Source organism: Arvicanthis niloticus, chromosome 6 (assembly GCF_011762505.2).
Source record: "Arvicanthis niloticus isolate mArvNil1 chromosome 6, mArvNil1.pat.X, whole genome shotgun sequence".
Lineage (NCBI taxonomy): Eukaryota > Metazoa > Chordata > Mammalia > Rodentia > Muridae > Arvicanthis > Arvicanthis niloticus.
The window spans coordinates 21,022,976-21,035,028 of NC_047663.1; the positions used below are offsets into that span (position 1 = coordinate 21,022,976).

The following is a 12,053-nucleotide window of genomic DNA, read 5'->3' on the forward strand; positions in this document are numbered from 1 at the left end:
ATCACCACTTCCTATATGAACTGCCCTTAACTCAGGCTCCCAGGAAGATGGCTCTCTAAGCTCCGCTTAGCGCACTTGTGTTAAAGCTCTTTCCCTAACAAGTCCTCTCTCTTCCTTCCCCCACTCTGTCTCTCTCTGTCTCTCTGTAACCTCAGGTGCTATTTATTCACACCCTCACCTTTTAAGATAGGGTCTCTCATTGGCCTGAAACACCACCTCATGAGCCAGGCTCAGGTTCAACCTGTCTTCCCCTCCTGTCTCACCATTGCTGGTATTACAAGTGTGCACCACCATGCTTGATGTTTTTACGGGCGTTTTGAGGACCTAAGTTCAATTCCCAGCCCCCCACATGGCAGTTTACAACAGCTGTAACTCCAGCCCCAGGCACGCACATGGTGCACAGACATAGACGCAGACAAAAATACCCGGACACATAAAACACAAAGAAAAATAATAAAAACAAAATAAAATAGAGTAATAAGCAAGACTCCATTCTTAAATAAAAACGTTGCTTTAATAAAATACTGCACACGTAGTTTTCTTATCAAAGATATTAGGAACAAAGTACTTGGCGTGGGTGGAAATGTGTGCATCCTTTGTAGCAAAACCCCAAAAATTTTGAATAAATAGCTTTACCTTTCTTTCTTCTTGAAGACATACTCTGCCAATCAGCCAGGGCTGGAGGACAGGCGCAGAGGGCCGCCTTTTCCTCTAAGAGTGAGCTCTTGGCTGGCTTGGGCGGAGAGAAAGGAGTCATATTTCTGCTCCAGGAATCAAAAGTAACATCGGAGTGACCTTTGGAGAGAGGAATCCTGGCTCTCCCCATGCCATTTTGCCCAAGATCTCAGAGTTTCACTTAACCCTACAAAAGCACCATCAAACAGTTGCCCACCAGACACCCGCAGGGTCCAGCAGCAGGGCCCAGGAACAATGGAGAATTCTAAGGAATGCAGATATAGGCTGAGGAGGAGAAAGGCGGGACAAGAAAGGGAAGGGGTACTGCCTGAGTCATCATTACCATTCAGGAATACAAGCACTCATCATACCAGTTGGTCGGTCTACCATTATCAAGAGTGTAGTATCTAAAGACTCAGGCATAACCAAAGCTGGTTAGACATGGCTTGCATATGGTTTGCTTGACACACAAAACACTCCCCCTCCTCCCGACCCTTCTTTGTCTTCCTAGCAAATGCACGGTTCTCTTTTCCTTTTCCCAGCCTAGAAGATTCTGCACAGTGAGAGCATTCTCAGTCAGGATCTCTTCTGTATCTGACAGGAGGAGACTGGTAAGTGAGTCTTCAGGGAAACATCCAGAATGACCCAACTTCTAGCATTCAAGCTTTCTTCAAACAGCCCTGTTAGCTTTTAAAACTTCACCTTTTTGGTTAAGATAATAAAGAAAGACAGGGCTCCCAGGGCCGGTATAAACACCTCTGGCCTCACAATGGGCTGCAGAAGGCTTGGATTGCTCCTAGTCTTTTGCATGGTTGTTGATTTTAAATACCAAAGACTTCCCATGCCTTACAAAAACTTCTTGTGTGTCTGTCCCAGGACCCGGGCTAGGCAGTAAGGGATAAGACTGACGGATGCAAAGGGGACTGTTGCACTTTTGCAGAAAGACAAGATGTAGAAGATCCACTCAATCTGGGATGGGGGCTTCAGAGAGTCAAAGAGATGCAGGAGGACCAAGGAGGCCACAATGCAGGCAAAGCGGAACGGGAGCGACTTGCGGAGTTCTCCCCTGCAGCTCTTCCGGTACATGCTGGAGTTGAGGGCCAGCCCTAACCCCAAGAGGGTCCCCAGGTTTTTGAAGAGGCTGGCAAAGGGTGTAGTGTCAAGGTGGACCCATTCCGGCCGCTCACACCATCTCTTGGCTTTCTCCAAAGTCCACAGGAGGTCCACCCCTAGCCCTTTTAGCAGCAGATAAAATCCAAGTGCGAAACCGAACAGGAAAAAGGTGATGAGACAGTATCTCTGGAGACTGGCATTGTAGATGCCCCGGATGTGGTTGAAAGTTTCAGCCACGGCAATACCTGTGTGTGAGAAAGAGCTGTGAGGAATAGGGGTGGCTATGGGTGACAGGCCGTCATACCAGAGATGAATTTAAATCACACTCCAAAGTGGAGGGTCCTCAGCACAGTGTCTTTCAGATGGGAGAATCCTATCACATGCATCTTCCCGCCGAGTTTAAGTTTCCTGTTGTGTGAGTTGGGTCCTGTTTCATCTTGCATATCCTCGGGGTTGGGCGACAGAGAGTATTCCCACCAGACAACCCCATTGAATGAACTTATCCTATTTATTTATTTAAATTTTTACCACATCTATATATTTATTGGGTGTGTGTATGTAAGTATGTCTGTTGGTGGGCAGGCACATATGTGACATGGCACCTGAGTGGAGGTTTAAGGGCAAAGTATGGGAGTTGGTTTTTTTCCTTTTTTTTCGGTTTTTTGAGACAAGGTTTCTCTGTGTAGCCCTTGGCTGTCCTGGAACTCACTCTGTAGACCAGGCTGGCCTCGAACTCAGAAATCCACCTGCCTCTGCCTCCCAAGTGCTGGGATTAAAGGCGTGTGCCACCATTTATTTATTTTTCTACACATTTTATTTTGTCTTTGTGTGTGTATGTGTGTGTATATGTGTGTGGGCATGTGTGTGTATGTGTGAGTATATGTGTGTGTATGTGTGTGGGCATGTGTGTGTATGTGTGAGTATATGTGTGTGTATGTGTGTGGGCATGTGTGTGTATGTGTATGTATGTGTGTGGGTATGTGTGAGCATGTGTGTGGGCATGTGTGTGGGCATGTGTATGTGTATGTGTGTGCGCATGTGTGTGGGCATGTGTGTGTTTGTGTGAGCATGTGTGTGAGCATGTGTGTGGGCATGTGTGTGAGCATGTGTGTGGGCATGTGTGTGAGCATGTGTGTGAGCATGTGTGTGGGCATGTGTGTGAGCATGTGTGTGGGCATGTGTGTGGGCATGTGTGTGGGCATGTGTGTGAGCATGTGTGTGGTATGTATGTGGGCATGTGTGTGTATGTGTGTGTGTGTGTGAGCATGTATGTGGGCATGTGTTTAGGCATGTGTGTGCATCCACAGCACACATGTGGAAGTCAGAGGACAATTAGATGGGGCGGGTTCCAGGGATCAAACTCAGATCCTCAGGCTTGCAATTGTTTGTTCTGCCCCTCCCCCAGCCTCAAATCTAGACAATGGTTTTGTTTGCTTGTTTGTTTATTTGTCTTGTTTTCAATCCTTAACCTAAATACTTTCTTTCTCTTCCTAACTGGATCTCAGAAATTGCAAACTCACAAATGTCTATGAGAGAACACTGGCTGCAGACATGGTAGGTCTGCAAATAAACATTTCAATGATAGCTCTCCCAAGAGCCTGTGCATTTGGGAGATTCTCTGAAAAGGAACTGAGAGCTGGTTCAAACTAAAAATCAGAGACAAATAAAGACTATAAGAAGCTTGGAAACTTGAAACAAACTCAGTCGGGTGAGTTTAGCTCAATGAAGTGCAACTTTCCTGGGACACTTTAGCTGTATAAACTAATTTCAAATTGTGTACGTGTGTGTGTGTGTGTGTGTGTGTGTGTGTGTGTGTGTGTGTGTGTGTATGCAGAGCCAGAGGTCAGCCTCAGGTGCTGTTCCTCTGGAGCATCCACCATATGTATGTATGTATGTATGTATGTATGTATGTATGTATGTAGTCTGTCATTGAGACCTGGTGCTCACCAATCAACTTAGGCTGGCTTGTCAGTCAACTCTGGGGATTCTCCTGTCTCTGCCTACCCAGGGAATACGGGGCAGACACTGCTGTGGAAGCTTTTTTTATGTGGGTACTGGGAGTCAAATTCAGGTAAACCTACAAACCTGGTCCTCATGCTGGTTTACAGACAAAACCACGCCCAGTGGCCTCCCAGCCACTGACCTTTGACTCAGAAACTACTGAAAGGTTGACAGTAGGAGGCCGTGCCAAGCAAGGAAGATCCAGAAGAAATAGGAAGTAGGTGGGGAAGGAATAGGAGCTGCTGATACCTGATAAGACTCCAGCCACAACCTGGTGGGGAAAGTGAGCAGCAAGGTAAATCCGGGACAGACAGACGTTCAGCTGCACAGCCCAGTATCCCAACCACAGGATGATGTTCAAACACCTGCAAGACAATAGGCGAACACTCCAGAACCCAAATGGAGATCCTTTGGCAAAGAAAACAGCCCTGGTGGGAACAGAGGAGTCTGGCAAACGGAGGCTCTATTCGAGGAATTTTTAGAACTTGGAAGCCTTACTCAAAAGCTCAAAAATGCTTGGTGCTTGTCGTGTTCTGAATGGGATGCTCCCCCGCCCCCCCCCCCCCATCTCATTCTCAGGTATTTGAATACTTGGTCTCTAGTTAGTGGCCCTGTTTGGGTGGGAGTAGGAGGGGTGGTCTTGTAAGTGTTGAGACTTAAAGACCTGTGTGTGTGTGTGTGTGTGTGTGTGTGTGTGTGAGAGAGAGAGAGAGAGAGAGAGAGAGAGAGAGAGAGAGGTTCTCTCTGTGTGTTTTGTGAGTGTGAAAGAGAGAGGGGGGTTCTGTGTGTGTGTGTGTTGCCTGCATGGATATCTGTATACCAGGTGTCTGCCTGGAGTCCATAGAGGTGGAATCAGATCTCCTGGAACTGGAGTTCTAGGCTGCTGTGAACCACCAAGTGGGTGCTGGGAACTGAATCCAAGTTCTCCGGAAGATCCTCCAGTGTTCTTAACTCCTGAGCCATCCTTCCATCTCCCCTTTATATGCATCTTAACTGCCCATTTTTATCCATTTGATAACTAAAGATTTACACTGTGGCTGCATACCCAGGATACTCACATTGGGAACTTATGTCTGCTTATTTTAACCTATATGAAGTGACTCCAGGATGATACAGAAGTGGAATTTATTTTAATGCTAGAGATATAGTTCTGTGATAGACTATACAAATGCACAAAGCCCCAAGTCTGATACCCAGAACCAAACCCATAAGTGAATGAATGATATAATGAATATTTATTTATTTATTTATTTATTTTTGATTTTTCGAGACAGGGTTTCTCTGTGTAGCCCTGGCTGTCCTGGAACTCACTCTGTAGACCAGGCTGGCCTCGAACTCAGAAATCCGCCTGCCTCTGCCTCCCAAGTGCTGGGATTAAAGGCGTGCACCGCCACGCTGATATAATGAATTTAATCTAAGCTCCGCCACTCTCTAGAACAGCTGTGCTCAGCCTTCCTAATGCTGTGGCCCTTTAATACAGTCCCTCATGTTGTTGTGACCCAAACCATAAAATTATTTCATTGCTATTCCATAACTGTAATTTTGCTACTGTTATGAATTATAATGTAAATATCTGACGTGCAGGATATCTCATATGTGACCCCAAAGTGTTCTTGGCCCACAGGTTGAGAACCACTGCTCTAGATGATCTTTAGAATTTCTGTTTACCATGGTAAGCTTTTTTTCTTTGTCTAAAACGAGGGCTACCCTGGTGGATCCCTTCTGGCCTAAGCGTCCTGTGATGTCAACACACAGAGGAAATGCAACACCTCTTACTAGTGGCAACTGTAGGTGTGAGAATGAGCTGGTGAGGTGGGGAAAACCCCTCTGGGTCAGCCACACAGTGGACAGCTTCCTGCTTACCCCCATCCCCAGAGGTGAGTTCTTACCTGAATCCATATGTTGGCTTTTTCTTTCCACGAAAGAAATCGAGAGTAGACGTGACCATTACGTAGTACACACCTGCTGTGCCCATGGCATGGCCGGAGGGACTCCCTAAATGGCAGAAGAGAGATGAATGGACTCAAGATGGAAAGATGTTCATCTGAGAGACTGCCAAGGCATCAGCCACACGTCTACCCATCCATCAGCCCATCCATTGATCAAGTCTTCCGTCTAGCTAGCTATCCACCCACCTCACTGTCCATCCCTTTATTGGTAGTTTGATTATGTAACAAATGGAATTCACACTGTGTGCCAAGAATTGTGCAGGGGTGTGGGAGCACTATGATCATCCATTGCTCTTGAGGTTACAGATGGTCTGCAGATTGCATAGGAATCAGGACACTGGGGGTGCAAATTACACAGTGATCCATCCACTATCAGCTCCCCCATGTTTTCCTTCTCACTCTGCTCTGGCCACACTGCCTCTTTGCTCGAGTCTAAACATATCAGACATGCTCTTCTCCCAAAGTTCTTCTGGCCAGCTCCCTGGCCTCTTCATGTCTTGACTCAGTTCGTGCTTTTTCAATGAGACTTACTCTGACCAACTTCCAGTTGCTTCCCACTCCTAACCTGTCATCCACACCCCACTCCTGAAAGGAATGATAGTTTTCCAGCTGGTAAGAATGTAGTTGTAAGGGCTGGAGAGATGGCTCAGCGGTTAAGAGCCCCAACTGATCTTCCAGAGGTCCTGAGTTCAATTCCCAGCAACCACATGGTGGCTCACAACCATCTGTAATGGGATCTGATGCACTCTTCTAGTGTGTGTCTGAAGACAGTTACAGTGTACTCATAGAAATAAAAAAAAAAAAATAAATACAATTTTAAAAAAAGAATGTAGTTGTGGGTGGTGCTTAACTCTTAGCCTTTTATGGGCATGTCTTTGGGCTGAAGACAGCCATCTTGGTCAACATTATCCTCTATACTTAAGTGTAGCTATTTCCCATGGCTAGTCTGTATTATGCCATACAGGCTGGCGCCCTTAACCTGTTCAGAGCAATTTTTGAAGAGACATCTCTAGTTGGGGACTCCTTGTGGAGTCATGTGAGGTTTAGTCTCAACTGGCCTTCACTGGCCTGTCAGCACATCCCTTCCCTGAACAATGGTGGCTCTGGAGGGTATCAACTGCTCTCGTCTCCACTCCACACAACACTCAGGAAGTCTGATGGACAAACTCTCTCTCTCTTTCTCTCTATTTTCTCCTGTCTTTCCCTCTCCTCTCCTATTTAAAAAAAAATCATGTGTATGTGTACTTTTCCCACATGAATGTCTGCTCACCATCTACATGCAGTATTCATAGAATTAGATCCCTTGAAACTACAGTTACAGACAGCTGTGAGATGCCAAGTAGATCCTGGCAATCTTCTGACATATTGCTTTACTAATTTGTTATGGAAGAAGGGGGATCAGAAGCTCAAGTTCATCTTCAATTACATAATGAATTTAGGACCAGTTGGGTCTATGTGAGGACATCCCTCAACACGAAGAAACAAACTCCCTCAAATAGGAGGAAAACTGCAGGTAGCATTAGGTATGGGGCAGTCCACTTAGAGGACCTTGTTCACAGGACCAGGCTGCCAAGAAGGACAATCAAGGCCTCAGGCTTCTGTCAACCACTGTCTCTTCTCTGGATACAGGGCTCTGGGTCAGTTACTCTGACTAGTGATTGCCCATGGGTATACCACTGCCTCTCTTGGACTAGTAACTTTAATCCTGGAGACATCACTTAGATTTCCAAACTAGCAATACAAGGCCTTGGTACCATGATTTAGGGTGAATTTGTGCCACATGGAAGACAAAGTGACTGTGACAACAGAATAAATCAATGTCTGTCCTCAAGCCCCCTCAAGGTCAGTGCAGATCCACACAGGACGTTAGTGCCAGTCTGTGAAGAATGACATCCACTCTGCCTCAGTGAGGGTTGGGACTCTCACCTGGTCCAGTCTCACAGGTGACAGGGAACTGCTTTATCAGAGGCACAGAGCTGTTGCTGTAGTAGTCAGTGTCCAGGACCCACCAATACGGGCGCTGTCCAAAAAGAATCCTGCGGAGAGCAGAGCCAATATCTGGAGTGAGTCAGTACGTGATTTTACTGGAAGCCCAGTAAAATTTTCAAGGAGAGAAAGAAGCTTGAGTGTTTATTGCCTTTGGAGGTACTGGGGAGAGGTATGGGGGCACTATGTATGATAATTTCTGAAGTTTGAACAGTTTGAATGTATTATCTACTCAAACATAAACATTTCGCTTCAGAAATTAGGTGCAGTGGTGGTCTTAGCTACTGGGAGGCTGACACAGAAGGATCACTTGAGACTAAGACATTGGGGCTAGCCTAGATCCTGCCCCCCTTTTCACTATCCCTCCCTCATCTGCCAATCCCCCCCCCAACACAATCTAATGTGTATGTATACATGGAGAAGTGGTGTGGAGGCCAGAGGACAACCTCAGAAAGGCCATCTGCCTCTTTTGACATGGAGTCTCAGGCTGATCTGAAGCTCACCCATCAGGTTAGATTAGCTCCAGGGATCCACCAGTCTTCACCTTACTACTGTTGGGGTTACAAATGTAAGAACTCAGGTCCTTGGGCTTGTAAGACAGTGACTGAGCCATGTCTCAACCCCAAGAACCCACTTTATAATAAAGATAAATTAAAGAGGGCTGGGGGTATATCAAGTGGTATATCACATGATTAGTATGTGTGAGACCCTAGATTCAGTCTTGAACCCCGTTTGTTCTTCTCTTAAGAACTTTTTTTTTTTTTTTTTTCGAGACAGGGTTCCTCTATATAGCCTTGGCTGTCCTGGAACTCACTTGGTAGACCAGGCTGGCCTCGAACTCAGAAATCCGCCTGTCTCTGCCTCCCAAGTGCTGGGATTAAAGGCGTGCGCCACCACCGCCCGGCAAGAACTTTTATTACTTATGGCCAAAGAATACGAGAACTGAAGGAGTCAGGCCAGCAAGACGGCTAACATGTAAAGGTGCCTGCCCACAAACCTGATAAGCTGAGTTCTATTTTTAGATCACGTGGTAGGAGAGAATAGACTCCTGTAAGCTGTCCTCTGATGTCCATATGTATGCACGTACACACACACACACACACACACACACACACACACACACACACCTGGCAGAAAGAAACACACCTGTAATCCTAGCCCTTGTCTGAAGAAAGAGGAGGATTGAAAATCCACCATGACTATCAGCTACTTACTGAGTTTCAGGCCAACCCACGTCACCTGAGTCCTTGACTCAAAACAAAACAAAAAATGCCCTGGACCTAGGTATAGTTGTACACACCTCTAATCCCTCTGGAGTCTGAGGTTTGAGGATTACAAATTGGACACTAGCCGGGCAGTGGTGGCACACACCTTTAATCCCAGCACTCGGGAGGCAGAGGCAGGCGGATTTCTGAGTTCGAGGCCAGCCTGGTCTACAGAGTGAGTTCCAGGACAGCCAGGGCTACACAGAGAAACCTTGTCTCAAAAAATCAAAAAAACAAAAAACAAAACAAACAAAAAAACCCCAAAAAACCAAAACAACAACAACAACAACAACAACAACAACAACAACAAAAAAACAAATTGGACACTAGTCTAGGTTACACAGCAAGAGACCTTGTCTTGTAAGAAGAAAAAAATGCCATGGAGCTGAGGGTATGGTTCAGTACTAAAGAGCACGTACAGGCTCTGCATTCTGGATCTAGAACTTAAAAGCATACACGCACGGTGGCTCACACCTATAATCCCAGCACTTGAGAAGAGGCATGAGTCGAGACCAGACTGGACTACTTAACCAGCTCCAGGCCAGGCTGGGTTATAGAATGAGAAGAGACCCCATCCCCCATCTCAAAAAGCGCAAGCAAAGCCAAGCTTGTTGGTGCACATCTTTAATCCCAACACTCTGGAATCAGAACCAAGGCAGATCTCTGTGAGTTTGAGGCTAGCCTGGTCTACACCATAAATTTCAGGACAGCCAGGGCTACATAGTGAGATTCTATCTCCAAACAAACAAACAAACAATCAATCCATAAGCAAATCTGGCAATCAGGGACTGGGTGATGGCTCCGTAGGTAAAAGTGCCTGCTATGGAACACAAAGCCTGAACTCCATCCACATCCTAGCAAAAGAATCCTGGGCCTGGTGCATCCAGCTGTGGGGATACAGGCAGGTGGGTCTCCAGGGCTCATTGGCCTAATCTACTCAGGAGCTTCAGTCCAATCAGAGACCTTGTCTTGAAAAGTTTCTGAGGAATGACTTCTCTGGCCTCTGCAAATACACTCACATACATGTACACGCATGTACATGTGCAGACACACACACACACAGAGAAAGACAGGCAGACACACACATACACAGAAAGACAAAGAGACAGACAGACAGGCAGACAGACAGACAGACAGACAGACAGAGACAGAGAGCATGTGCACAAGCCTGGCACACAGTAGCTGCTCAATAAATATTCATTGTGCATACTATTAAGATTGTGGAGAAAACCAAAGTTTATAGATTCTCAAACAGAAAGAAGCTGAGTGAGTTTATGTTGGAAGGTCCTGGCTATCTGGATCACTTTTCACCACCTAACCAAAAGGTGACAAATCACTTCCCTCCTTACACCCTCCCTGCTTCTTCCCCACCTCTGTTTCTATGGCACCCAGAGAAATAGTAATAAAAGGGCTTCTTTCACACCTGAGCTCAGGGTTAGGATGGAGCCCCATCGGGGAGTCCTTGCTATCATGCTCCAAGCCCCTGCATGCTCAACTACATGTGGTGGCACACACCTGTAATCCCAGCACTCAGGAGGTCTAGACAAGAAGAATTTAAGGTCAAGTCAGGGTCATTGTCTCTAAGTTTGAGGCCAGCCTGGGCTACACAAGACCCTAACTCTAAATAATAAAGTCAAATAAACCAAAGTAAAGCCTACACTCACACTTTTCATTAAACTCAGCTGTCTTTCCATCCCTCAGGTCTGACAAAATAGCCTTTCTCCCCATTTCCAGACCCTGGTGAGATTCTCTCGACCTTTATTCTTTCTGTAGAGACGCTCAAGCCAATGAGAACTAACCTGTAGCTTGGTGAATAGTATGGGGGTACCCCTGCTGAACACAGCCTCTTTCTCTACCCATCACCCCCTGGGATGGTTCTTACCACTTAAAGACAAGGTTGAACCAGTCTCCGACCACTGCCACCCAGAGGAGGTTGATGCCCACAGTCTCTTGAAGATGGAACCAGATGGGAAAGAGAATATAGAAGGCATTCCTGAGGTCAGCGATCACAGAGACTAAGACGAACCAGTCCTGGGAGTCTTCGTAATTCACTTGGAGATAGCGAGTTGACTGGATCCCAAAGTCGTGGAGAATGTTCATGCCTTCCTCCATCCTTCCTCCCTTGGTACCTCAGGAAGCTGCCAGCGCAGCCCGTGCAGTGAGTGCAGCCTGGTTGGCCTTGGTTCCTCTGCTATCAGACTGTGCCTTGCCCCTGTTTTATATGCCCTGGATTCAGTTTGTAGGTCAACCCAGCCCTGATCTTTGGACTCAAAAAACCACTTTTGTCTAAAATCTATTGATCAAAGGTGCATCATCAGTAGGTTGATGCAAACATGTTCAGGGTGATTTACGTAAAATAGCAAAACAGGCACACAAAAACAGCCTGATCGGCCATTGGCAGAGCCAATTATTAACTCGGGCACACTGCTTGACGGTGCCAGGGGCTGCCCTCCTTCCTGATCCCTGAAGCCGGGCCAGAGGCTCAGGGCAGAGTCTGTTTCAACCATGACTCTTGCAAGGGCATCTGTTTTTTGAAGTCTGCAATTGTATTTATTTGGAGACAAGTTTGCTACTGTGGGGAGTGACATTTTAAGTTATTAATTTATAATATACAAAATATGCAGCAGTAGGCTTTGTTTTCCTGGAAACTCTCACTCGGCCTTTCATCAAGTTCACCGGGATCTGGGGGTCCACCTCTGGTTTGCAAAGCCAATAGTGTCTCCAATATTGATTTTTATACTTATTAGGGCAAGAAAACAATCATTTAAAATGTTTTCTCATTGGGCTGGAGAGATGGCTCTGTGGTTAAGAGCACTGGCTGGTCTTCAAGGGGTCAGTTTCCAGCACCCACACGGCAGCTCACAGATGTCAGTAACTGACCCAGCTCCAGAGCATCCAACAGCTTCACACAGATATACATGCAGCAAACCCCACCAATGCACATGAAAGAAAAATATTTTTAAAAAGCATTTTAAAAGGTTTATTTAAAATGTTTTTCATTGATGTGTATACATGTGTGAGCATGTGACAGAACATGTGTGTAGATTAGGGGTCGACTCCAGAT

At 46.2% G+C, this 12,053-nt stretch overlaps 1 protein-coding gene across 1 annotated transcript; it reads right to left on the minus strand.

Annotated features, from left to right (window-relative positions):
• Positions 1 to 492: 492 nt before the first annotated feature.
• On the minus strand, positions 493 to 11,192 carry G6pc1 (glucose-6-phosphatase catalytic subunit 1). The gene is made up of 5 exons (XM_034507793.2): positions 10,872 to 11,192; positions 7,665 to 7,774; positions 5,679 to 5,784; positions 4,039 to 4,154; positions 493 to 2,033 (listed from the first exon to the last, which is right to left on the minus strand). The coding sequence occupies exons 1-5, from the start codon at positions 11,099 to 11,101 to the stop codon at positions 1,522 to 1,524; spliced, it is 1,074 nt and encodes a 357-aa protein (XP_034363684.1). The 5' UTR covers positions 11,102 to 11,192; the 3' UTR covers positions 493 to 1,521.
• Between the last annotated feature and the right edge of the window lie 861 nt (positions 11,193 to 12,053).